The sequence below is a fragment of the Taurulus bubalis genome (genome assembly GCF_910589615.1).
Source record: "Taurulus bubalis genome assembly, chromosome: 21".
Lineage (NCBI taxonomy): Eukaryota > Metazoa > Chordata > Actinopteri > Perciformes > Cottidae > Taurulus > Taurulus bubalis.
The window spans coordinates 11,984,322-12,011,649 of record NC_136609.1 but is presented as its reverse complement, the minus strand read 5'-3'; the positions used below and the strand labels follow the sequence as shown (position 1 = coordinate 12,011,649).

The 27,328-nt window shown below is 45.7% G+C and overlaps 1 protein-coding gene across 2 annotated transcripts in view; it reads left to right on the top strand.

The window, feature by feature from the left end:
- Window positions 1-11,912: 11,912 nt before the first annotated feature.
- Window positions 11,913-27,328, top strand: part of filip1l (filamin A interacting protein 1-like) — a 16,662-nt gene continuing 1,246 nt past the window's right edge. The window contains exons 1-2 of one of the 2 annotated variants that reach the window (XM_079236683.1): window positions 11,913-11,980; window positions 18,424-21,238. In XM_079236683.1, the coding sequence (XP_079092809.1) occupies window positions 18,743-21,238 (2,496 nt within the window). In that variant the 5' untranslated portion in view covers window positions 11,913-11,980; window positions 18,424-18,742. Of the gene's footprint in view, window positions 11,981-18,423; window positions 21,800-27,328 lie in introns of those variants that run through there. The other variant, XM_079236682.1, reaches the window with a different exon arrangement.

Sequence of the window (27,328 nt, the reverse complement as noted above, 5' to 3'; positions counted from 1 at the left end):
TCAGGACATTTATGTCGGCACAAGCCGTGACCTCATATCCTGTTTCAACCCCGGGGAGGAAGAGTCATTTCAGCCGAGCTTCCAGCCAATAAAACCTGCCTGGGACTTCACCCGGCACAAAGAAAGGAGCACTTTCAGTTATCTTGGTTTCTCTCACTACATTACACAATGGAAATAGTTCCCTCCAAGTCCTCCCTCTCATTTGGGAAGTTCCCGCCCACCACATGTCACTCATCTGGATGAAGGACACCTTAATAATAGCTTCCTGTCAAGAGTGTTTTATGCATCTATTGTTGCTTTCACTTTCCCCCGTTGGCGCTTTTCACCTCACTTAAACGACACAATGATTATGATTATATTTCAATACGTATTGTGTCATCCAGTAAGAAATCAACGTTCTTGAGTCATTGTGTCTGCAGGGATTTTATGAGATTTGAGTCAAATATAAAATAGCTCTTGTAACTTTCTCAGAGGAAGCACCTGATGCGAGGTGCTGGCTGCTAATGAGGGATGTTTATAGGGAGCAGGGTTCATTTACTTTTCCTTGACGAAGTTTGCCTGGAAAACAAAGCCACTGTTTTTGGTTACGAGTGAACACCGCTCTTTATTTGAGTTGGATTTTCTCGCGTCGGTACGATGTTAAACATTCATCATCTCAAAGGAATTTAAGGATGTAAAAAAGCAACGAAAGCAAGAGCATGAAGTGGAGCTAAAGGTTTACGGGTGTTGTGGGCGGCTGCATTAGAGGACCTGATGCAGTCGGGTGTCAGGACGCGATATGGAAACCAACATTTAAAACGCTGGGGATTGACTGCTTGGCGGAGAACCACAGAGAGCTGTCAGAGGGACCAGCGTGCCGCAGTGCATCCTGGGCCTTGACTCAGAGCAGGAAACAAGAGTTTAAATTCCCTCCGCCCAGATCCGATGCAAGGTACTGGAGATGATTGACGAGAAGGCTGGAGAGGAGCTGCACTGGTCTGCTGCAAGGCCCAGATACCAGGGTACACGTGATCTTATTCACACCCTTCCCTCAATAGTGATGCAGGATTTGATTAATATATGAAGGAAATCCTTCAAACTTAATCCTGATGAGTATTTTCATAAAAAAATGGGGAAGGATGTTTAATGCTTTACGAGCCCACCGAGCCTCTGCAGAAAATGCAATTGGAGTCTCAATAACATGCACGGCTTAGCAGGAAAACCAAATTCTCAAAGTTGTTTCATGGCAGGAGATGAGAGCGGAGGCTGTGGACGCGTGACGGGAACACACGCTTTGTCATAACAGCAAAACAAACAACATCCACCTTCCCGCCCTCCGCCCAAAACGCTGAACCGCACTCGTCATTCCCAGAGTCCTTTTTGATCCGAGCCCAAAACCTCAATTGCACTGTGTTTTTCAAGATTAAATTATGCAGTCAACTCCAGTTTTACTCTGGAATGTCCCGATGCGGCGGTGACCCGGTGAGGAGCGGCTGGCTGACCCCTCGTGACGCCGAGGCATAAAGACGTCCGGGAGATTTAAACTTCGCCATAAAAAGATTAGTGCGATGAAATCAGACTTTTGTCGAAGTCCAGAGGCTGACATCTCTGGACAAATGTTCTTGGGCTTTGAAACCGAGCAAATCCTCCTGGCAGAGCCGCGGATGGTGGGCGGGTGCGTAGTATGACTAAAGGGTGGAAAAACTGTTTAAAGGGTCGATCCAGTTTCAGGAGCCTCTCATGGCTTAGTGTCGTCGGAGAAAGGGGAAGTATCCATGTCAGCAAGGAGACGAGGTTGCACACTAAATCCTTACGAGGCTTCTGCAGAGCCGAGTGTGACATTAAGCGTTTTATTTGTTCTGGTTTCTTTCGCCGAGTTCCTTATCTCATTCCTCCAGGAGACAATCATGTGTTGTTTTATTATCAGTCCACAAAGCCAAAGCAGAGAATATCTCCTCATATCACCTATAATCAGTTTCAAAGCATCCAACCCGTTCAGAAGGCTCTTGTAAAGTCGCAGCACGCCAAAGGAGGCGGTACGGTATCTGCGGTCTGGACACAGAGCAAACACAAGAGAGAATAAATGCTATGCCTGGATCTCTCTAATTTAATGTAAGTATAGCATGAGCTCATTCCTGAGGCTCACTCTTTTTTTTTCCTTTTTTTTTCAAACAAAGAAAATTATGAGCTCACATTTCGAGGAGCCGTAAATTACAGCCAGTTTCATGCTCAACCCTGAAAAATATCATAAAAATCAGATTTAGCAGCTCTCCTTGCTGTGCGAGGCCGACGGAGCGCACGCATCCACATCTCAATATCACGTGTGAAAGGGAAGCCTTTCTCTTGCTGGGGAACGAGTCAAATTAAATGCAATTTTCCGGATCAAATGAAAACTGATTTGGAATTTGTTTGGAGTCCAAAGAGTCATTTTTCATCTAAACTCAAGGCCCGGGAGCCTTTGGGAGACGGAATGCTGAACAGCCAGCTCGTGATGGGAAGGTTGTTGGCTCAAAAAGGACTTTTGGGCAACTTAAGCCCCAGTTAAGCCCCGACTACTCAAGTGGAGCTGCCGAGCAGCCAGCAGTGTGAGGCTGTTGTTGCATCAGCAATGTCCCAGGTGGATGTGTTCAGCAGTATGCTGCGCAAAAACACACCATGCAAAATACAATTATGATCCATAAATCTATGCACGACCAACTTGTTCTTCACTAAAATCTCATTGACTCATAGAAGTGAGTATTTGCGAAACATTTGACGGGATAACAGAGTACGTAGTTAACAAGAGGACAGAAGGGAACGTGAAGATCCATGCAACTACGGCAACAGATGTTTGCTTTTTACTATTTTTTTTTATATCTTGTAAAACCTCTCAAGACTAGGCTTCCTGCCAGTGTTAATTGCACTAAAAGAAAAATCACCATCAATCCTCATCGACACTGGGAGCCAGTGGACAGAGCTAAACCTCCTAACCCTCGGCGCTAAAATGCCCTGGAACCCGTCCAGATGTGAGCCATCTGTTGGGCTCAGTCACGAGGTGAGGCTCGTCCCGTCTGTCCAGACGGTGACATCACCCAGAACAGAGACGGGCCAACATCCAACATGCAGGCCTTCCATTAATAACGCTGCTGATCCGAGCCCTTCATCCCGCCGCTGCACCTCATCAACGTTGTGAGTGTTTTCTGCCACGGAGACCCAGAAACACCGGGGCTGCACTCACGTGCTCCTCTTCACTCCCCGGAGCGGGTTCACGTTTTATGGACTTGCGTGGCATGAAGTCATAAAACAGCTCCAGAGGGACCTGCTCGAACCAGGTCGCAGGATAAAAGGCGACCTGAGGAACATTAAGAAAAGATATCCACTTACATCAAATACTAAGGCACCCCTCAGTGCATGAGGCGCGACAGGCTTTCTACTATACAGGGAACCCATCCGGGTCAATATTAGTCAGCAACAGACAAAGTATTTAGAGCGAGAGGTCTGCAAAGGGATTACGTTAGTCACATGACAAGCGTACCGTAAAAGTCGGGTTACAAGCCGTTACTACCTTCGGTCAGTGTCTCCTTTTGCTCCCCGCTGTAGCCTGCTGGTGCTCATGATAGTTGCCCGCTAACTTCCGCTAGCTCTCCACTAACTTCCGCTAGCTCTCCACTAACTTCCGCTAGCGCTCCGCTAGCTCCCCGACAACCACTGAAGGTAGCGGGACCAGCCCCGACTTGACACCGACTTGGGCAGAGGGGACGTGGGCAGTAGCAGCAGCAGTGGGGAGCTAGCTAGCTGCTACTAGCTTCCTACAGCGGGACACTGACCGGAGGTAGAAGCGGCTTGTAACCCGACTTTTACGGCACTTGTTTTATGCCAGTCCATAATGTTTGTTCTAACCCTAAACAAGTAGTTGTGTTGCCTAAATCTAAAGCACAACGTTAACCACGTGGGGTAAAGATATGACGCAAAAGGCGTCTGCCCAAGTGGCCAAATATGGCGAGGATGAGGTCAGGTCGCATTGTGACTCACTCATTATTCTAGATAAATGACAGACAAGCGGCTATTTAGTCGCCTCTTAGCCCAGAGTGCAATCATCTAGTTTACGAGGGATTAACGCACGCTATGCATCACTCGATTAAACCGAGTGTGACACACTCCATGGCGATCATTCTGGGAGGGCATAGCCAACGGGACAACAGACGGGTGACGTGCGATCCGTGAGAAATGGAAGCCGATGACGTGGCGGCTGAGCGGTCGGAGCCGCAGTCTGCTTCTCCTCGCGGTTTAATTAAGAGACAATCTGATGGGAAGTTTCCACGTGTCTGGGATAAGGAAAGCTGCACGCCTGGACAGGAAGTGAGCAGACAATCGACAGAGCTTTTGTCCAGGATCCCGAACCGCCGCCCATCCGGGGTCTCATCGGTGATGTCACCCTGAGACAGACTCACGGTCCATCGCCGCTCCGTCTTGCTGAAGTAAATTCCAGCGTCACACCCCGCGTCCCGAATCACTATCATTTACATTCCTGCGAGTGGGAGGGTCGAGCAGCTGGCTGTGCTGTGATGGAAACGGCTGAGAGGAGAGCGGGAAGACAAGACGGGAGAGGGACTAAATAATCAAGTGGTGATAATAGGCGGTGTTTGCTGTACTGGAAAATCCCATTAAACTGGATTAGTGTTGAGGTTTATGCACACTTACATTTGTCTGGACGTGTCCATCAATCTTGAAACAGGTGGCGGTTACACGCCCATGAATCATCTGCGTATCGGCCATGTCGGTGATGTAGTCCCGCCACAGCTTTTTTTATTTGTTGTAACTCGATAGCATCTTTCCAGCAAATGTAACAGATCACCTGTCACTTCGTCCTCATCGCTCTAATCCCCTCACATGCGAGCCATTATTTCTGAAAAACGATGCGTGTCATGCGAGGTCTTTCTCTTCTGGGGAAAGGGAGCAGAGCCACGGCGCTATGAGAGGCTTCAGATGGATGATGATCTGCAGCTTTTCACAGGGGAGAGGCTGGCAGGATGGGAAGCTCGACAGCCTCTTAGTTTAGACTCAAAGAGAACCGTCAGCATTGTGTTGACCTGTTGATGCTCTCTCTCTGTTGATACTCTCTTCCTGCTCTCTGGTGATGTAGTACCACAACAATGTTTAGACTCTAGCCCTTAGGTGAACTACAAAGTGACTTACACTCCAATTTAGGATCAAACTTGCGTTGAACCGGCAGAACAATAGAGATGGGGAATGTTTCCCTGGCATCGGAAACTAAATTGACTGTTGATGCTCGAAACCAAAGTATAAGAATCCGTGTTATGTGCCAACTCACAGAACAAGAGCTGCGAGATGCCAGCTTGAGGCCCTACATAGGCACACTTTTACACACACTGTGCTTTTCACGCGTAAATCTCCCTGGAATAGCACGATGAGGCTCACGACACGAATGCCAAAAGTGTGTTCTCATGTCTGTTACATAAAAACTTTCCCTTGTGCAACTGGTTGCAGCTCCTCCGACCCGAGCCTCTGGAGCCGAGCCTTCATAGCGATGAGGTGACACCCGCTATCAGTGGAGTGTATTCCGCTGGGCTTTTTGGGATTTGATCCATTAATGCAGTTGTGAAAGGATGAGCAGATTATGAAACCCATTTCCTGTGTTTAAAGATGCCGGACAGTGTTTGGAGATAAGTTGGAGGATGAGTGAATGGGGCCGAGCTCTGGAGTAGGAGTCGGATACACAGCGCCGACGGCGGACTTGAGAATTTCAACAGAAGTTTGTCCTCGATCGTCATGAAAATGTTTCGGAAACAACGATTTCAGCTCAGAGTGACGCTGAATTCAAAGAAACGACTTCATGCATTTCCTCAAAACGTTTCTCCGTTGACTCGGTCGCTGTAATGTCTCCAGGCTGAACCAGCATTCATTTCTCCCCCTTTAAACACAGTCTCAGCACTGAGGCTTTGAAGTGCAGTTATCTCAACGCAGTAAACACAACCGCTTGTTTCGGTGCAGACAGATGGGCCCATTAGGACGCGGGTGAGGATGGATGTGCGTGTTAGACAGAGTGGAAGGAATAGATCAACAGGTGGATCTACACACACGCAGGTGTGAACAAAGCCGGCGTTAAGACTTGACAACGTGAGAAAGCTCAGCTCCTCGGGATCTGATTAGAGAGCCGCTTGAGATCAATGCTAATCCATCAGGAATCCATCAAAGAGTCTCTGCATGCAGCTCCACCCTGCTCACCTGACAGCTGTGTGTGTGTGTGTGTGCGTGTGTGTGTGTGTGTGTGTGTGCGTGTGTGTGTGTGTATCACTTCCCTTCTTCCTGTGAATGTCCTGCCAAGTTACGAGACTGTCATTGTTAGAGTTCGGGTGCGAAGCCAGAAGTGAAGAGCACCATGTACTCCTGAAGAAAAGAAAAAGAATCCACTAATTTGTGTAAGCATTTGTATTATTGCAGTAACGCTCCGGCTACGATGGCCGGATGCACAGGACACACCTGCCCCCACCAGCATCACCTGGAGGGACGCTTTATTAATTTAATTGATCAATTCTATATAAATAACAGTGTTAAACATCGTCCATTTAACCACGAAACAGGTGGTGTCTAAAGGGCAGAGCCTGAAAGAGTATAATGAATATCAGCTGCACCACAGACACACGACTGCCCTGACACACACACACACACACACACACACACACACACACACACACACACACACACACACACACACACACACACACACGCCTCTCTTACTTTCTCACTGCCCGTGTGATGCGCTGTGAGGCAATAGCTGTTGTTAGTGGTAAATTACAGCCCGTCTACCTGGTCCAGCCCTTCAATCTGAGGCCGCCAGATTGATTCCTGCCTATAATCTTGCATCCCTCCACGGTGGCATGACGTGGTTCGTTTGTTATGTGGGAGGCTGAAGGGAACTAGTTGTTCCCAGCGCTGACTTTTGGAGAAGAACAACAAGATAATTCCACCAAGAACGAGGAAACGTGTGCTGTGCTCTGGCTCTCCCACCTCACACCCAGCCGTGATGATCCGACCCGTGTGGGAATGCAAAAGATTGTGTTCGCATTCTTCAAGCAGGATAGAACAAATATCACAGGTATTTTGATATTGGCTTATTTTTAATATAACTTTCATCGATGTTGCAAAATGAACACAAAGACAATAAAGCCGGAGAGATAAGTGTGTAAAGTAAAGTAAAGGAATCTGTGAGACTGTGAAACCCTCCTTATGTAACAGTGACAGTGAGTTATGAGACATAATACATGAGAGATGGTACAGACGATCAGCAGAAAAGAACATGTTTGGGTTTTCCTCTCGTCAAATATTCATTAGAGCGGCTGCCCAACAGGTCTGAACTGCGAGTTATTAAATATCTTGTTAGCAGTAGCTTCATCGAAGGGAAATATATAGAAACTTTATATGTTTTGAAGTGTCTGGAGAAGAAAAATAAGCCAGTAAAACATTGTTTTTGCTTCATCTTTAAGGTAGCAGACAATCCTTTAGTGCTATAAAGCTCCCCTGGGTTACAGCTGGCAGAAAGATCAGCCCCCCGCCTCCTTAATACACACACACACACACACACACACACACACACACACACATGCTTGTACACACACCTGGTGCACGGACTGAAATAAGAAAGAGTAAAGGAGAAACTGCAGGAAAACGAAACAACGTCATGAACATAATAAAAGAAGGTTAATAAAGAGGGAGAACGTGTGATGTCATCACAACAACGAACAAAAGGTCACCGGCCATAAAAAACAGATTTTGGCCATAAAAGGAGAGCGAGCGTCCGTATGAGCGTTTTGAGCCTGGCAATGAAAATCACTTTTGTTTTCACATCGAAGCCCAGGATGAGATCAGAAACACGAGACAGGTAGAACATAAATAAAAAGCAGACAACAATGGAGAGAGAGAGAGAGAGAGAGAGAGAGAGAGAGAGAGAGAGAGAGAGAGAGAGATGTGGAGACAACGTCTAAAGAGTTACACAACGAGAGATAGAGAGAAGGGGACGAGGGGACGAGGGAAGGAGACATATGGATTTGATTACAAGCCGATGATGTCATGCATGTATGTCAGGTAATCAGCCCCGGGATGTGCCTATCACACAAGCATGTGTGTGTGTGTGTGTGTGTGTGTGTGTGTGTGTGTGTGTGTGTGTGTGTGTGTGTGTGTGTGAGGCAGCGCTGAGTGTTCTCTGGCTGGAGAGGGTGAGTGTGTGTCTGTCTGCTTCTGCTGCTTCTGAAGTCACACACATCACTGCAGGGCAGCAGCAGAAGAAGAACATGTGGAAATGTGTGACACAGACGCTGCAGCTCTCAGAGGCAGCGCATGTCTCCTCCATCTGGTTAATGGTTTATCAGATTCATGCTAGATATCAAGTACCAGACAGCACACACACGTATGTGGTATCACTGATGCATCACTAAAGGTAGAAGCCTTTGAGGTCTAAGTGAGCGTTCAGACCCACTACAGTGACAACGTGTTGCTGGAGGGACATGAACGCAGGTTTCAATACCGAAGCTTTACTTATGAAACTATTGCTGAAGCTGCAAATAGATGATACGTTTCCATTGTACTTCTCTACCTCCGCCCAGCATGAAACATGCAATACTACGACTGCAGTTTTGTGATTTGCAAAGTCTTCCCTCTTTCTTTTACACACATTTAAACCAAGCACACAAGCAGGTGAATGTAAATGCACAACTAGACCCACACCACATGGCTTCCTTCCTAACGACTGTGAGGTAAACAGTAAGTCATTCACCAAGTAGTGCACGCACACTATTGCCCAAGTTAGTGCATTTTGGGATGATGTCGTGTGATGTTGTGGTAGACGTTGATGCAGGTTCTTTGGACAAACCTGTGCTTTTATTTAAAATGTATTTTGGGCCCTTTACGGACTTTATTGGACAGCGTAGATACAGAGAGTCACAAGCAAACTGGAAAATGATGTGGTGGGAATGTTAGCGGCGAGGCCACATAGAGGGACTAGTTCTCTAATCACAGATCATCTATCAGACACATCCCTTCTTTCTTCCGTGCAGCTCGTGTTTTTCCTCTTTCAGCTCAGCGACATGGCAGCGCGGCGTCCCTCCGGCTTCAACGACGACCTCGCCGAACCGCACACGTTGCTCATGCAAACCGGATCCCAAAGCCTCTGCATTCTTTTCTGCGTCGTCAGCGCGATAGTCTTCCCACGGAGGTTACGCAAAAACATCTTCATCCCGCCACTATTTGTCATTTGGCAGCGGCTTGTCACAGCAAACATGTTTGTGTGGCCCGCTCTGGTGTTTGATCCCCGACATCTGCTCCAAGTACACAGAGCTCAGGGCCCTGAATATGTCCATATCCAGAAATAGATTCTAATTTTGGATGACTGAATTGTTTGTTCCAAGCACAAACAGTTGCAAGGAAATGAGAGAGAACAAAATGCATCATAGTTCAGAGCTGGGGCTCAGTAGTTGTGCTGCGTGACACTGAAATATTGGTTTTTAAATCGCCTGAAATCAATCCTGCTTGACCCGAGTGTGCACTCCAGCTCCCTGACTCCCATGCAAAGTATTACAATGCTACTTAAAGACTCGAGAAGGGAAAAGTCTCTCTCAGCAATCGAGTTGTCATACTGTCAAGCAAAAGAGTCGAGGCTTCAGCCGTCGTCCCTCCGGCCGGTGGAGTAACAACCTCCATCCCCTGGCCTCCGACTGCCAACAACACATGGGACGATTCCCATACGGCGCTTGAAGAAAGCCTCCTCGCCCCAGTGGTCAGTGCTTTGCATGGCAGGTTAGAGACTTGCCATTCAGACCAGAGTCCGGCGTGTTTGCACAGGCAGTCGAGCTCCTGACGCGACAGAAATGTATCTTTGGCTTCTCTCGGCGCTGCGTGCACCAGACGGCCATCCAAAGCGTTTTCACACAGCTTTATTCATTATCATCCAACAGCGGTCTCCTCCAATTGGTTGAAAGCGCTGAGATTAATTTCAAGTTTTTTCTACACTAGTCGTGGAGCCACATGGTTTCAGTTTGCCTCTTTTTAGGAATTCGTGAGTCTGGCTGCGGCTGTGACTCACCAAAGCTGCTCCATCTGCCACTAAACACAGTCTACACTGGCACCGCTTGTATTTGTCAACAGTCGGAGAACAACTAATTTAATTTTGCTTACACTACAATGGGAGCTTTCTGTTTTACATTTCTGGACTTAAGGTTGTCCAGACGTTTGTGAAGATGCCTGAGAGACGCTTGTGGAGCGAAGGCTGAACAAACCGGCCTCGTTTCCTGTCAGTACTTTACTTCTCATGTGTAATAACACCCTTTTAAAGCTGGGAATTAATGATAGCACAGAGGGGACAACTGGGGACTAGTACTTGTGCTACGTCGCTTCTGGCAGACGTTCAGTGGAGCCGTAGAGCCGTGAATCCGTGGAGCCGTGGAGCCGTGGAGCCGTGGAGCCGTGGAGCCGTGGAGCCATGGAGCCAGGTCGGATGACGAGCGCTGATCGACTACTCAAAGATGCCGTGTTTGTACTTTTACCAGCGAATCTCTGCGTCCCTCAGCTCTGCTGGCGGAGCTCGTAACACGGAGCAGTGACCTCAGCCATTGTGAAGCCATGACATATTTCATTCATTGGGCAAGAGACAGGAAGAGTCTTGCCCTTGTTATTCGCCCGGCGCTGCTGGAGTCAGTTAGCGGCATCGTGCTGCGAGAGCACAGAACACGCTGAGTCTTTACAGACTGATAATTTGCTGTTTTATTGCATGTCATGCCTCGTCGCCCGGACACCAAACACGAGGTCCGGCTGCTGTTCGGCAGGAAGTCGCTACTCGAGTTGCGCGCGTGTTTTCTGCATAGTCACCGGCCTCATTGTTTAAATAAACTGGAGCACCTTTTCTGTAGAGAACAATAGAAACACTGACAGTTAAGCAATAACCTCCCAGAAAAATCTTTATGAGATTTGCTCCCATTGTATGACAATAGATGACTTTTAAAAGGTGGATTTAGTCACCGGCTACAGACGTGAGAACGTTTGAACAATCTGATAAAGAAAGTAAAGACTGAGGCATTGTGAGCTGAACAATGTGCCACTGATAAAGAGCAACGTGTGTCGGCTCAGGCTACGATTACAGCGCTGCATGAAGTCCATTATTTTGTTTGTGGAGCCATTAGCTAAAGACACTTTTACCCCACAGGTGTGTCGCTGCCCAACCCTCAGATATGCTCACAATGCTGGCAGCCAGGTGGACGATGCACCAGGAGACTTCATGCACCTTAAGGGAAAGCTTGAGGAACTTTTGATTTTATTTCTCGACAACATTTTAGGGGGGAAATTGCTCTTTTTACTCTTTATCTTCGATAAATCAAACAAGACATGAGTGTGAGCTTGAGAGCTGTTGTTTAGCCAGGCTAGCTGTGCCCCTTTGTTTGCAGTCATTATGCTAAGCTACATGTGAACACACACTCCACACGTCAAAGATGCGCGTTACACGTCTTGTCTTGTTCTTCAGCTTTGGTTTTCAATTACAAATCCTCTTCCAAGATCTCCTTATTAACTTTGCAAGCCGATTCTTTTCCCCTCTCCCTCCTCGGCTGAATAAAATGACTTATGTTGACAAGAGCCAGACGGAAATACTGAAACCCGAACTCCTTGTCTCTCCTCACCTACTGCCCTGCCTCCTGAGCTGAGACATTTCACACATTACATACGTCAAGAGAAAGCTTTCCCTCTCCGCTGCCGCATCCTTTAGTGAAACGCACAGGCAGGTTGCACACAGTCCCACATGTGAGCAAGCACACCCCCTTCATGTGAGCCTCTGCAATGCAAAGCTCCATATAAGGACATGCTGATGATGTAATGGTCCATAGGCAGGGAGCACATCCCTTATTGTTTGGTCTGGCTGCAGGAATGCCCACATTACACTCAGAGAGGAAGAGTTGAGGCTCGCTGTCGTACGGGAAGATAATGAGCTGGTGAAGCGAAGACGGGGAAGCCTTCAGCACAGGTAGGCTGGGAACACTTTTAAACTTTGAAAAGATAAATACTTCTGTTTATTAGATTGGAGGCGTACAGATGTTACGAGCAGCATCAGTTCATACTAAGTTTCATAGAGTGGGTTTTTAATATGACTTCTTTTGGCTTTGGAGTTTCTTTTTTTTTTGTTACGTTTATCTTTAAAACGTCTCGTCACAGACGTTTCTAGAACTTAGGAGAATGTTCTTTAATAAGTCAGCAAACACAACAACAAAAGTACCTCAACGTATTGAACTACATCTCGGAAGGTTTTGAAGTCTTTTTAAATGTGTGAATATTGTATAAAGACGGCAGGAATGTCATTCATGTTTTGAAGCAAGAGGTTGTATAAAATGCTGAAACACATTGTGGAGCTATTTTAACGCCGAGGAGTCCAAAGAAAAAGATATTCACTGTTTATGAGTAATGAAGCTCAGTCTAGTCAGAAAGTGTTTATTTCTTTATCTGATGATTTACTGCAGGAATCTTTCACGGTAACATCATCAAGTTACTTACTAAGATATTGAAGATGAATAATACAAAGATCATGTGGCAAAGCAAAGTAAAACACAGTGTCAATACATATGTGATTATACTATATTTAATATATACAGTATGAACAACCCGTTATTATTTAGAACGGCACCGAAGAGACATGAGGTGATTTTAAGGTATCGAGTTATTTTCCTAGTTTATTGTCAGACGACTAACTGATTGGTTGTAAAAGAGATATGAAAACAATAACTCCTCTGATGAACACTAACAACTCATATTAGATAAACGACAGCAGCATGACATTAATTAAGAGTCCTCTCATGAACTTCTGTGCATTAAACATCAGTTATGTTCTGAGGAAAGAATAATCTGCGGTGATAAAATACTGAAAGGATTTCATGGAGAAACCAGAGGTGGAAGATCTTTTACAGCAATAAAAGTAGTAAAACCACAGAGTATACATACATGTTACAAGTGAAGGTCCTGCAGTCAAAGTATTACTTCAGTAAAAGTAAAAAAAAAAAGTATGATTATCAAGTACGAGTACTCATTATGCCCCTTCATGTTCAAGCTGATGAAGGTGGGGCCAATGCTCTACTATGTGTATATATTATAGTGTTAACTGTTGGGTAGCTTGTGAATTTAGATTATTTATAGTACAATTTATATATTTTATTAATAATCTGGACAGTAACTAAAGTTATCAAATACATGTTGTGGAGTAAAAAGTATAATATTTCCCTCTGAGATGGAGTAGAAGCATAAAATACTCTGTAATACAGTAAAGTACAACTATCTCAACACTGTACCACTGAGTAAATATACTTAGTTACTTTCCACCTCCGGAAGCAACGGCTCCATAATGTAATGCAGGGATGTGGAAGCGCTGCATATCTAATGCAATAATCATTGATCCACAACAAAGAAAGCGTTTCAGGGCAGCAGCAGCAGCACAGTGCATTAACCAGATCACCACCAGGAAGTTCATAATCCAGAGTCCCATGTTTGACACATGTTGATTGCACTCTGGGGGCAGATCACTTAGCCTCTACATGCAGTCACACACTGCATCCATCAGCTCGGTCACACGTCAGGGCACTGTGAAAGCGGAGGTGTGTGTGTGTGTGTGTGTGTGTGTGTGTGTGTGTGTGTGTGTGTGTGTGTGTGTGTGTGTGTGTGTGTGTGTGTGTGTGCGCTGGGTGTACGTCGGCCTGCACGTACATGACCTCATCACTCGTGGTTAGGATATGACATATGGAACGTGTAACGCGGCTCTGAGCCACAGTTTCCAGCTAAAGAGAGGGAAGCCCTCTGAGAAGCTGTGGCCGGTTGGGTCTTCTCTTTTTTTATGTCAGTTACGTTTAGCAGGCAAACGCATATTTTCAAAAAAGCCAGAATCAAACCTGTAAAGTTGAGAAATCCCACTTTGGCCGGTCCAACCCTATTTTCCATGGCATGTTAACGACCTTGCGTCCTTTTAGGGCAAACCGATCTGTGCCTGGTGCAAAGGCTGCAGAGCGGTGGTGAGGTGTCCGTTAAACCATCATGCCACCGGCTGTGTGCAGCACTTTGCATGTATTCCTCCAGAACGATGTTCTCTGCTCTGTAACGACGTGAGATCAAATATGACCGGGAGGGAAATGTGGAGAAATGCTTCCTGGATCAGTTTGAAGTATTTATGCATTTTCTGAACTGAACTGACTTATATCTGACGGCTACTTGAGCTTTTACTACTCCTAAAGTATGGTTGGGTCTCCAGCATCATTTAAGGTTCACGCGTCTATATAACTCTATAACATGCAGACTTACAGGTCGACACTAAATTATATTTAACTGGTCTCAGACGTGGCTCATACACATTCATCTGTGTGTGTCCCTGATGAGAGAGAGTTCATCTGGACCAACACTTCCTCCTGCATTGGGAATAGCGTGATACAGTCCCATAAAGGCCTCGAGGTGATGAGGCGAGCGCCGTGTTTTGGGTACATGAGCCATGTCGTTTCCTCTCAAAGGATTTGCCTTTATTAGTGCAAAGTGCCCTTTAATGCCGCCGTGTACAGGATTAATATCCAGTTCAGGACGTAGAAGCATTTAAAACAGAGTTCCCAGCCCTCACTGTACGTTTCTCCTTCTAATTCGGCTGATGACATCACTAGAAAAACAACGAGCTCTGAGATAAGAGATTGAATAAACAGTGATTAGAGGCCACAGGCTAGTTCACAGCAAAGATGGCTGCTTGTTTCACTTTGTAACTTTGTGTTTCTACGTCCACAATCCATTAGAATAAAATGTAGTTTTTCAACACGTGCACGTTCCACGATAAGGCTCCGTGCACGACACTCTTATCAGGAGTCCTTGAGAGTTAAGATGATTAAAATAGTTTATCAACACCAGCCAGTGTGTTCTGTAACAAGGGCAAACGAAAAGTCAGCAAAGAGAGGAACATTATCGGAGCACCTGGAATACTCACCGACAAGGAAATAGAAAGAAGTCCATGAAAACTTTATGGGGGATTAAGTTTTGCTTTACGGGTTTTATTAAATACATATAATGCCTGAAAAGCAGCCTTGTAACACAACATGTCAGATGTGTTTATCCAAATGAAATGTAGCTATACCAGTGTAGATGTACTGTGTGTAAAGTGATGCATTTTTATGTAAAAGAACAAGAATTATAACTGCAAAATGTCAACAACCAACACGGACTATAACCTGCTTAAATGGCACAACTTTGTTTTCGGTTTCAACGGGAAAGTTTACAACATACTTCATAACGAATAATAGTGTTATTGCTCACAAATCTTCTAATTCACCCAACCCACTCCAAATAATGACGCTCATGCATAATATTTCATAGAGTTGTCTGCATGTAATCAGCTACACATGTTGCAGCAACACATGATGCAGCTACACATGATGCAGCAACACATGGTGCAGCTACACATGATGCAGCTACACGTGATGCAGCTACACATGATGCAGCTACACATGATGCAGCTACACATGATGCAGCTACACGTGATGCAGCTACACGTGATGCAGCTACACATGATGCAGCTACACATGATGCAGCAACACATGGTGCAGCTACACATGATGCAGCTACACATGATGCAGCAACACATGTTGCAGCTACACGTGATGCAGCTACACATGTTGCAGCTACACATGTTGCAGCAACACGTGATGCAGCTACACATGTTGCAGCAACACATGATGCAGCTACACATGATGCAGCAACACATGGTGCAGCTACACATGATGCAGCTACACGTGATGCAGCTACACATGATGCAGCTACACATGATGCAGCTACACATGATGCAGCTACACGTGATGCAGCTACACGTGATGCAGCTACACATGATGCAGCTACACGTGTTGCAGCTACACGTGATGCAGCTACACATGTTGCAGCTACACGTGATGCAGCTACACGTGATGCAGCTACACATGTTGCAGCAACACGTGATGCAGCTACACGTGATGCAGCTACACATGTTGCAGCTACACATGTTGCAGCTACACATGTTGCAGCTACACATGATGCAGCTACACATGTTGCAGCTACACATGTTGCAGCTACACATGATGCAGCTACACATGTTGCAGCTACACATGTTGCAGCTACACATGTTGCAGCTACACGTGATGCAGCTACACATGTTGCAGCTACACATGTTGCAGCAACACGTGATGCAGCTACACGTGATGCAGCTACACATGTTGCAGCTACACATGTTGCAGCAACACGTGATGCAGCTACACGTGATGCAGCTACACATGATGCAGCTACACATGATGCAGCAACACATGTTGCAGCTACACGTGATGCAGCTACACGTGATGCAGCTACATGTGATGCAGCTACACATGATGCAGCTACACATGATGCAGCAACACATGTTGCAGCTACACGTGATGCAGCTACACATGTTGCAGCTACACATGTTGCAGCAACACGTGATGCAGCTACACGTGATGCAGCTACACATGTTGCAGCTACACATGTTGCAGCTACACATGTTGCAGCTACACATGATGCAGCTACACATGTTGCAGCTACACATGTTGCAGCTACACATGATGCAGCTACACATGTTGCAGCTACACATGTTGCAGCTACACATGTTGCAGCTACACGTGATGCAGCTTCACATGTTGCAGCTACACATGTTGCAGCTACATGTGATGCAGCTACACATGTTGCAGCTACACGTGATGCAGCTACACATGTTGCAGCTACACATGTTGCAGCTACACGTGATGCAGCTACACATGTTGCAGCTACACATGTTGCAGCTACACATGATGCAGCTACACATGTTGCAGCTACACATGATGCAGCAACACATGTTGCAGCTACACATGTTGCAGCAACACATGGTGCAGCTACACATATTGCAGCTACACGTGTTGCAGCTACACGTGATGCAGCTACACATGATGCAGCTACACATGTTGCAGCTACACGTGATGCAGCTACACATGATGCAGCTACACATGGTGCAGCTACACATATTGCAGCTACACGTGTTGCAGCTACACATGTTGCAGCTACACATGGTGCAGCTACACATATTGCAGCTACACGTGTTGCAGCTACACGTGTTGCAGCTACACGTGATGCAGCTACACATGATGCAGCTACACATGTTGCAGCTACACGTGTTCCCCTCCCCGCTCCCAGCGTTCAGCAGCTACCGGAGGACGAAGGGACACGATGCTGAGAAGTGACCCGCCCTTCCACACTTACATCATGGCCCACAGTCCAAGTGTACATGTGGAATAAGTGATCCTTGAGACTGTGTGTGTGTGTGTGTGTGAGGGGGGCGGGGGTTCTGTATGAACTCTGTGGAACTGTAATTGCCTTTAAAGCAGGGGGAATTCCTTTAAATGTACAGAACAAACAGGGTGTGTAGGTGGTGGTTTTGGTAAGGGGAGGAGGGCTGGTAGTAGAGAAACCCCTTAATTAAAGGATTGTTCCATGCCAGCGGGCCATCTGTGTGGAAATGCCTGGCAGCTGCACACACAGCAGACATAACATATCTTCCCCTGGGACTGCAGGCCGGTGATGGATCATTGTGACTGTACTGACCCCGTCTGCACACTTGCAACTGCATTTAATGCCACATGTGCATTGCAGCGTGACATAATACGAGCACGTTGTAGCCCATCAGGGTATTGCAGGTAGAAATATGAGATAAAAATAGTTGTGGAAATATAAATATAATATATTCTCTGCTTTCTAAACAATGTTTTACCTTACTGTCTTTGATTTTTGGAGTCTGTCGTGGTGAATTTCAACATCAGCCTTATACGTTTGACAGTATTGCTCATCTTAGCTGGTGAGGTAATTTTCATTGTTAACATTTGGCTGCTTGTCTGTCTTTTCACATTATTTCCCAGAGGACTTCATCGGCCATATGCTACACCGTCAAATACTATGGAAACTGATCGTTAAACTCAAGGCCTAATATTTACAGCAGTAACTCAGGTTTCCAAACCATAGGAGAATTAGTTGGCAACAAGGGAACACAAAGAAATGTAACCGCTGGTATTTCAGACTTCCAACCTGAGAGAGTCAAAGTAATGCTTTTTATGATGTGTTAAATTTTCCATGACATAAAAACGTTAGTCCGTCTCAGAAATGCGGGGGAAATAACAGTGTTTATGATGTGTCGGTGCTTGGAGAAGTGGGCCGAAGTGGCAATGACAGTGGGGTGTAGAGTTTCTTGTGCACCTTTCATATATAACAGAAGTGAATATGAAAAGATGACAAATGAACAATGATTTATATATGAAGGGCTCCAATATTCACTTGGAAGTAAAACAATGAATGTGCAACTAATAGAAGTAAACAATGTTATGTACGTTGTATTTGCAAGTTTTTATTTGGATTGCTCTAAAAAGACATTTGCCTTGTTTTTGTTTCTTACAGGTTGAAGCTGTTGATTGATCAGGATAAAGCCTTCCAAGAAAGAAAGGACGGCGAGAACAACCAAAAGGTCACAAGCCTGAAGGAGGAGCTGACCAAACTCAAGTCGTTTGCGTTGATCGTCGTGGACGAACAGCAGCGTCTCACCGAGCAGCTGAGTCAACAAACGGCAAAGGTCCAAGAACTGAGTGCCGGTGCATCGCAAGCCCAGGAGGAGCTGAGCTCGGCTAATGCCCGTCTGCAGGAAGAGGAGCAAAAGGTCTTTCGCTTGGAGGCTGAGCTGCGTGACCAAGGCGGTCGATACCATCAGGAACAAGAGGCCATGACGGCCAAACTGACCAGCGAGGATGCCCAAAGCAGGCAGCTGCGCCAGAAGCTGTCGACTCTCAGCAGGCAGCTGGACGAGCTGGAGGAGACCAACAAGACCCTGCGCCGCGCGGAGGAGGAACTGCTGGAGCTCAGAGACAAAATCAGCCGTGGCGAGTGTGGAAACTCTAGCCTCATGTCTGAGCTGGAAGAGTTACGGAAAAGGGTGCTTGAAATGGAGGGAAAGGATGAAGAGTTGATCCGAATGGAGGACCACTGCAGGGACCTCAACAAGAAACTGGAGAAAGAGGCCACTCAAAGCCGGAGCTTGAAGGCCGAAGTCGATAAACTGAACCACAGAATTATGGACTTGGAGAAATTAGAGGATGCATTCAGCAAGAGCAAACAGGAATGCAACTCACTGAAAAGTAACCTGGAGAAGGAGAGGACGGTGTCAAAGGTTCTGACCAGTGAGCTGGAGGTCTTGAAGGTCAGGGTCAAAGAACTGGAGGTGGCTGAGAGCCAACTGGGAAAGACGGAGCTGACACTGAAGGAAGATCTCACCAAGTTGAAGACTCTGACAGTCATGCTGGTGGATGAGAGAAAGGCAATGGCAGAGAAGCTCAAGCAGATGGAGAACAAGGTCCAGAACAGCACTGGCAAACTTCAAGCTGAACAGGACAAAGTTACGTCCGTCACAGAGAAGCTAATTGACGAGAGCAAGAAAGCACTGAGGTCAAAGGCCGAGCTGGAGGAGAAAATGTACAGTGCCACAAAGGAAAGGGATGACTTGAAGGCCATGCTGCTCGCTGAAGAGGAAAAGAGCAACGATTCGGAGTCTAAAATCAACATGATGAAGAAAAGGTTGCAATCGCTTGAGAACATAGAAAGAGAATACGTGAGAAGCAAAGCTAAAGAGGAGACCGTCAAAGCACCCGTTGCTAACCGCTTCCAACAAGAGGACAACAAGGTCAAGGATTTGACGCAGGAGGTGGAGCGACTCCGACACAAACTAAAGGACATGAAGGTGGTGGAGGGAGACCTCCTAAAAACAGAGGAGTTTGAATCACTGGAGAAAAGATTCACCAATGAACAAGAGAAAGGCAGAGCCCTGATGGAGGAGCTGGACATATCCAGAAAAGAACTTTCAAAGTACCAACTGGCTGAAAAGAAAGAGTGCAACCAAGAGCATGTTCTTTATAAACGCTTGAAGGACGAAGAGGCAAAGTCTAGTCATTTGACCAGAGAGGTCGCGGCTCTAAAAGAGAAGATCCATGAATACATGGGGACAGAGGAGTCCATTTGCCGCATGAAGACTGACCACTCTACGCTCCAGAGGAAGCTGACCCAGCAGGAGGTCAGGAACAAAGAACTGGCCAGAGAAATGGAGACGCTCACGCGAGAGCTTGAGAGATACCGGCGCTTTAGCAAAAGTCTTCGCCCCGGCATGAATGGAAGGCGCTTTTCAGACCTTCATGTTTCTACCAAGGAAGTTCAAACAGAGCCACTCGACGGCATGTCTCCCAGCTGCATGGCCCCGCTGGAGCGCGCCGTGGTGAACGGCAAGCTGTACGACGAGAGCGATCCTGAAGAGAACGCGAATTACAGCAACGAGATTCAGCTCACCAAGTGCAGCCCCGCACTGATCACGAACGTGAACAATCTCAACAACTTGAGAAGAGCCCGAGTCCCGTTCCTTAAAAGCAAAGACGCCCCCCATCCGGTGAACGGGAAAGTGCAACCGCGACAGAATGGCAACCACGTTCAGCCGGGAGATGTTGTGTTGACCCACAGTCCCGGGCAACCTCTGCACATTAAAGTGACTCCTGACCACGGACACAACACAGCAACACTAGAGATCACCAGCCCGACCACGGAGAACGCCCAGTCATTCACCAGCACTGCCGTCATACCCACAAGTGGAGGTCCACCCAAACAGAGAATTACCATCATCCAGAACGCTTCCATATCCCCGACTGCTAAATCCCTTTCCCCCAGATCTAAAGGTTCCCCGATCTCTGACGGACTGTGTTCCCCAGATAGGGCCCTGTCCCCGTTCACCATGGCTACATACTCAAGAGCAATGACTCCAGACTCCTGTGGCTCCGTAACACCAGACAGAGCATTGTCGCCGATACAGATCGTGTCGGTCACGACGGGCACCCCCGAGCGCTCCCTCTCCGCGGAGCCGGTGGAGGTTCTCGGAGGGCACGCCATCTTCCGCGTGACCCCGGAAAGGCAAAGCAGCTGGCAGGTCCAGAGGTCTAACAGCTCTGGGCCGAACGTCATCACCACGGAGGACAACAAAATCCACATCCACTTAGGGAGCCCCTTCATTCAGAGCATCAGCACGCCGTCGCAGACACTGAGTCCGTGCCACACACCTGGACTCCAGGAGCAAAGGACTCTTGCAAATTGCAGCGCTGCTACTGCGAAAGGCAACAACAAAATCACAAGTAGCATCACGATTAAGCCCTCCTCCACCCCAATCCAAAGGCCATCACAAATTACAGTAAGTAATGTCTACGATTGACCCGATAACCCCCAACCCCTCCATCCCATCCATTGTTGCTGAACCCTCCCCATGAGATCCACAGACCCTTGAACCCCAGCTCTATACCCCAACATTTACACGTCTGTTTTACTTGATTTATGACTTACTCTTAAACCAGGTTTGAATGTTTCCTTTTCACTTTGGTTTGCTTGGTTCTGTGTGATTAAGTTCCAACAAGTGTTTGCCTGCATGAGAAAAAAATACCATTTGAAAGCACTAGAACATTTGATTTAATTTGACTTAACACCAGGTTTTAACTTATGTGCACTTACTGTATTGTACTCAGTGGCCAATTTGCCATGTAGTCTGACTATTCACACTGATGTATTATAGCAGTTTTTATACTTCATATTACACATACTGCATTATGACTAAGTTGTTTGATTTTCTGAGAATTAAAGTGTGCAAAAAGAAGTGTTATGTTTTATAGTTTGTCATCCATGCTTGCCAATTTCATTTATTCACTAAATCCCGCATGTTTTGAATGTGTAAAATAAAAAAAATAATCTGAGAAAAATGCGATTGGATTAAAATCAGTTGTTTGATTTGATTTTTGGTGCATGCACAGTCACGTTTAAACACTCGAGATTCCAATCCATGTGTTCATGGTACACCGTGTGTAGTCAACAGAGTACAGCTCACTTTCTCAGTTCTGAACATAACGACTGTCAAGACTTTGTTAGACCTAATTAAATGATACCCAAGTGGAAGAGTTGTCTGGAAAAACCTTTGTGCTCACACTCGACCGGGTTACGAGACAAAAAACCTTCTGGGATTCTCACATGTGTTTGCTTGCTTGAGTTGAAATCACAGGCTGATGTCATAGTTCCTTCTAACATCCAGCGCACAGAAACCCAGAGACGAGGATGAAGACCAGCGGGATGTGAACGTGGTGTTCTGAGATGATTCAACGGAAACTCTGCTCTAAACCTTTAAACCTCAGAGTGGTGCGCCATGAAGCTGCAATGGGAAGTGAATCTAAAAAAGTCCAAGACTTGGTAGAATTACAGTTTCTGGACTTCATATATAACTAAAACATGGTCAGGTTACTAAGTTACTAAAACATGGTTACAATGGAAAACATGATTCATAACGTAATGTAATGATTACAGTTAAGGTTTTCTAAAATGTAATACAAAAAACAACAACTATCAGACAAGTTGGTCTCTGGCCCTCAATGACAAACTCAAGTAACAGCAGATCAAAACGGTTATGTTTAAGATATTAATACTTTCAGTTTACTTTGGCCATCATCCAACATTGAGGTGTCCTTGAGCGGGACACTCAATACCACCGAGTGCTCTCAGAATTATCCATCTGGATCGACATGTTATGATAAAGAAAATGCTTAAAATTAAATCTGTCAGTGCTGGAAGAGAAAAAATACCATTTATTGCCCACTTATATATACACATGTATATATGCACACCAATAAACATATTTTAAGACCCTTCAGAAAACCTGATCGCTCTCAGGAACACTAATGTTCAGCTTCAGTGGTCTTGGAGCAGAAAGCCTCAGCTAGCTTGCTATTGGGCGGAAACCCAAAACTTCTGCTTTATTTGGATTTCTCCCACGAATCATGTGCTTTGAAATGAATCATCAGTGCAACTTACGAATGTTTCTCCATGTATATGCATTCCTCTACATGTGGTTTCATCTGGCCACAGTGGAAACATTACCACATACGTGCGATTTGTTAAATTAAATCTGAACTGAAAGTCAGATGATGATGATGATGATGATGATGATGATGATGATGATGATGATGATGATGGAGGCTGAAAGACAGGAATGGAAGGGGTGTGGGAGAGGATGCAGAGGGAGGATGTGGGAGGATCGTCTCTGTTACAGCACATTCATGTCTTGTCTCAATATGTCAGAAATACATCTTCAAGAGGAAGAAAGAGGCGAGCAGCCACTGAGTTTTTACTGCAGTAGGTTTGCATATATATGAAGTAGCATCATAAGTACATTAAAATATAATGTGGCCATTAACTCTGATAGTCTGAGGCCACACAGTGTAGTGGAACTGATTTCAGATGCGTTAGCTGGTTTTTAAAGAATGCATGCAGGGCAACCTGATACACAATGTGTATTTGTGTGTGTTTATCAGACACTGCTTGTGTTGTTTGCTTCACACACACACACACACACACACACACACACACACACACACACACACACACACACACACACACACACACACACACACACACACACGCACACATAGAGAGCTCACTGAGCTCAACATGTAACCGATATGGTGGGAAAGCTAACAATGCTAGCGACAAACTTGTTATCAAACTGTCCGCAGGCTCTGTTCCCTGTGGTGGAGATGTGAAGATAAGAAGGCAAATAATGTCAAAGTACTCAAGGATTCATCTCCACCTTTCACTTCATGAATCAGAAGAGCTGGAATCAGATGCAACTCTTCACTGCACAACAGATAAACTCACCGGAATACTGGAGAGCACACCGAGCCCTCAGTGTCATTTAGATGGAGCAAGACAACTGTTGCATGAAAACGCCAAACCCAACACACACACACACACACACACACACACACACACACACACACACACACACACACACACACACACACACACACACACACACACACACACACACACACACCAGTGTTACAAGGAGGAGATGATTAAATCAAGCATTAAATTGAATGAGTGTGAAGGAGCACAGCTGGAGAAACCGGATACAAAACCGTCTGGTGCAATGGAATGAAGCAGCGGCTAAACAAGATGCTATTCATTAGAGCCTCCAGCAGCTGGGATTGCTGTCTGCGACCTCAATTGCCCCCTGGCTCCCTGAGATGCTCTCCATTCATGAACTGTACTCATCTGGTGCAGCCAAGGAAGACAGATCTGCTCACGCTGCCAGACTGATGGAACGAGTACCAAGTGTTTCACCGAAAGGCCTGCAGTGATACAGGGATACAGTGATACAGGGATACATTGATGCAGTGATACAGTGATACAGTGATGCAGTGATACAGTGATGCAGTGATACATTGATGCAGTGATACATTGATGCAGTGATACAGTGATACAGTGATGCAGTGATACAGTGATGCAGTGATACATTGATGCAGTGATACATTGATGCAGTGATACAGTGATACAGTGATGCAGTGATACAGTGATGCAGTGATGATACAGTGATACAGTGATGCAGTGATACAGTGATGCAGTAATACATTGATGCAGTGATACAGGGATGCAGTGATACAGTGATGCAGTGATACAGTGATGATACAGTGATGCAGTGATGCAGTGATACAGTGATGATACAGTGATGCAGTGATGCAGTGATGCAGTGATGCAGGGATAAAGTGATGATACAGTGATGCAGTGATGATACAGTGAAACAGTGATACAGTGATGCAGTGATACAGTGATACAGTGATGCAGTGATGATACAGTGAAACAGTGATACAGTGATGCAGTGATGCAGTGATACAGTGATACAGTGACGCAGTGATACAGTGATGCAGTGATACAGTGATACAGTGATGATATAGTGATGCAGTGATGCAGTGATGTAGTGATACAGTGATGCAGTGATGCAGTGATGCAGTGATGCAGTGATGCAGTGACACAGTGATGCAGGGATACAGTGATGATACAGTGATGCAGTGATACAGTGATGCAGTGATACAGTGATGAAGTGATACAGTGATGATACAGTGATACAGTGATACAGTGATGCAGTGATGCAGTGATGCAGTGATGCAGTGATACAGTGATGCAGTGATACAGTGATGCAGTGATACAGTGATGATACAGTGATACAGTGATACAGTGATGATACAGTGATACAGTGATGAAGTGATACAGTGATGATACAGTGATACAGTGATACAGTGATGCAGTGATGCAGTGATGCAGTGATGCAGTGATACAGTGATGCAGTGATACAGTGATGCAGTGATACAGTGATGATACAGTGATACAGTGATACAGTGATGATACAGTGATACAGTGATGCAGTGATACAGTGATGCAGTGATACAGTGATACAGTGATGATACAGTGATGCAGTGATACAGTGATACAGTGATGATACAGTGATACAGTGATACAGTGATGATACAGTGATACAGTGATGCAGTGATACAGTGATACAGTGATGATACAGTGACACAGTGATGCAGTGACACAGTGATGCAGTGATGCAGTGATGCAGTGATACAGTGATACAGTGATGATACAGTGATACAGTGATGCAGTGATGCAGGGATACAGTGATACATTGATGCAGTGATGCTTCTGTCAGCTGAGAGGTTGTGATCCATGGCGCTGCTCATTAAAAGCACAACTTTGTTAGGCGGTGAAATGAAATGTATAAAACACCAAACATCGGGATGAGATTTTTAACATTCCAGACATGATTTGGTAGCACTTTGTAATAACTACACATTATTTAGCATTAGTAAAGCATGAATAAACACTTCATTCATCATTTATAAAGCATCGTTTCAACATGAACACTCATTAGTATGCAATTCATGAACAGTTATACATGTTGTATTCTTTATTCATAAGCTTCACTGCTATGCGTTTCATGATTGGGTTTTCATACTTTATAAATGATGGATTCCCCATTGGTAAATTAAGTAATATTGCAAACCAATTAAGTAATATATATTGCAAACCAATTATTAAGGACTTATAGATAATGCACTAATGGTTAACATGTGCTTTATAAACATCTTTTAATACTGCTATTCATGATTGATTCAGATAGTTATAGTCGTTAGTTAAGTCCCACGGTGCCGGGTCAGACAGCACTGTGGGACACACGGCTTATTAATAAAGAATAAAACATTTATAACTGTGTTTATGAGTTCCATACTAATGAGTGTTCATGCTGGAACAATGTGTTATAAGTGATGACTTAAGTGTTTACTCATGCTGTAGTAGTAGTTATTAGAAAGAGCTTCTCATACTTTAAGTAAAGTGCAGCCGTCAGAGTCTAATTCCCAAAGACGACTCCTTCCAGCCGCTCACCTTGGCGGCTCAGTGAAACGCAGGGAGAACAATAAACGCTGGTTTGGTGTTCGGCCTCCGCTCGGCTCTGTGGACGCAGCCTCGCTCGCCGCCGCAACACAGGCACCAAAACAAACCTCCTGTTTGGTTGCCGTGGAAACAGCCGAGGAAGTACTTAGCCGAGACTCCTGCTGCAGCCGATGCAGAGAACAAAGCCTCACGCCGAGGCCCTCCTCTCCTCTCAGCGGAGGCAACAGCGCTCCCGTGACGCATGTTCTGGCCCATTAGCTTCTGCTGGAGCGCACATGAAATGTATACCCCGTATGAATATGTAAGGATATAGTTCACTGCAGCTTTTTTGTTAATTCTCCCAAAAAACCTTTGAGCCGCACATGAGAGTGTTCCAAGTGCTTGTTCTCCAGTCGGTGTGATGAAACTCATGGAAACGCTGAGCAGCTTCACAGAAGGGAAGACCAGATGATGGCACACATTCTGACTCTGCAGCGAAATACTTTTCATTATTGTCTCAATCAGACATACGGATATCTAAACCGCTGCAGGAATGCATTTTATTAGATCATCTGGGGTTATTACCTCTTTAGGCAAAAAGGTGTGGAGGAAAAAGGAAGAACCAAGCAGCGCCATTGTGATTGAAAATGATATCCCTCGATACCTTGGAAGAACATAATTGCCAGCTGTGTGTTGCCATGGAGGGATTAGTAGCACAACAACTATTAGCTGGAAAAGGAGGAGCGAGACTCTGCTGAACCTGTGTTCTTAAAATGATTAAATATGAGATTTATTGAGCTACTTCAGACAATTCCAATGCAAAAACACACAATCTGAACCTGCATGAGCGCTGCAGTACCTGTACTTTGAATAATTGCTCATGTTCTACCCGCAGTAGACATGAATGCGTGCGCAGGCCGTTGCTCAGGTTACTCCTGATTGTGCATCACAGTAAACAGGAAGCCGTTTCCTCCGCATAGGGGCCGCTGCCGCCTCCGGCTCCGGCTCCCTGCGGCTCGCGTAAACACGCTGA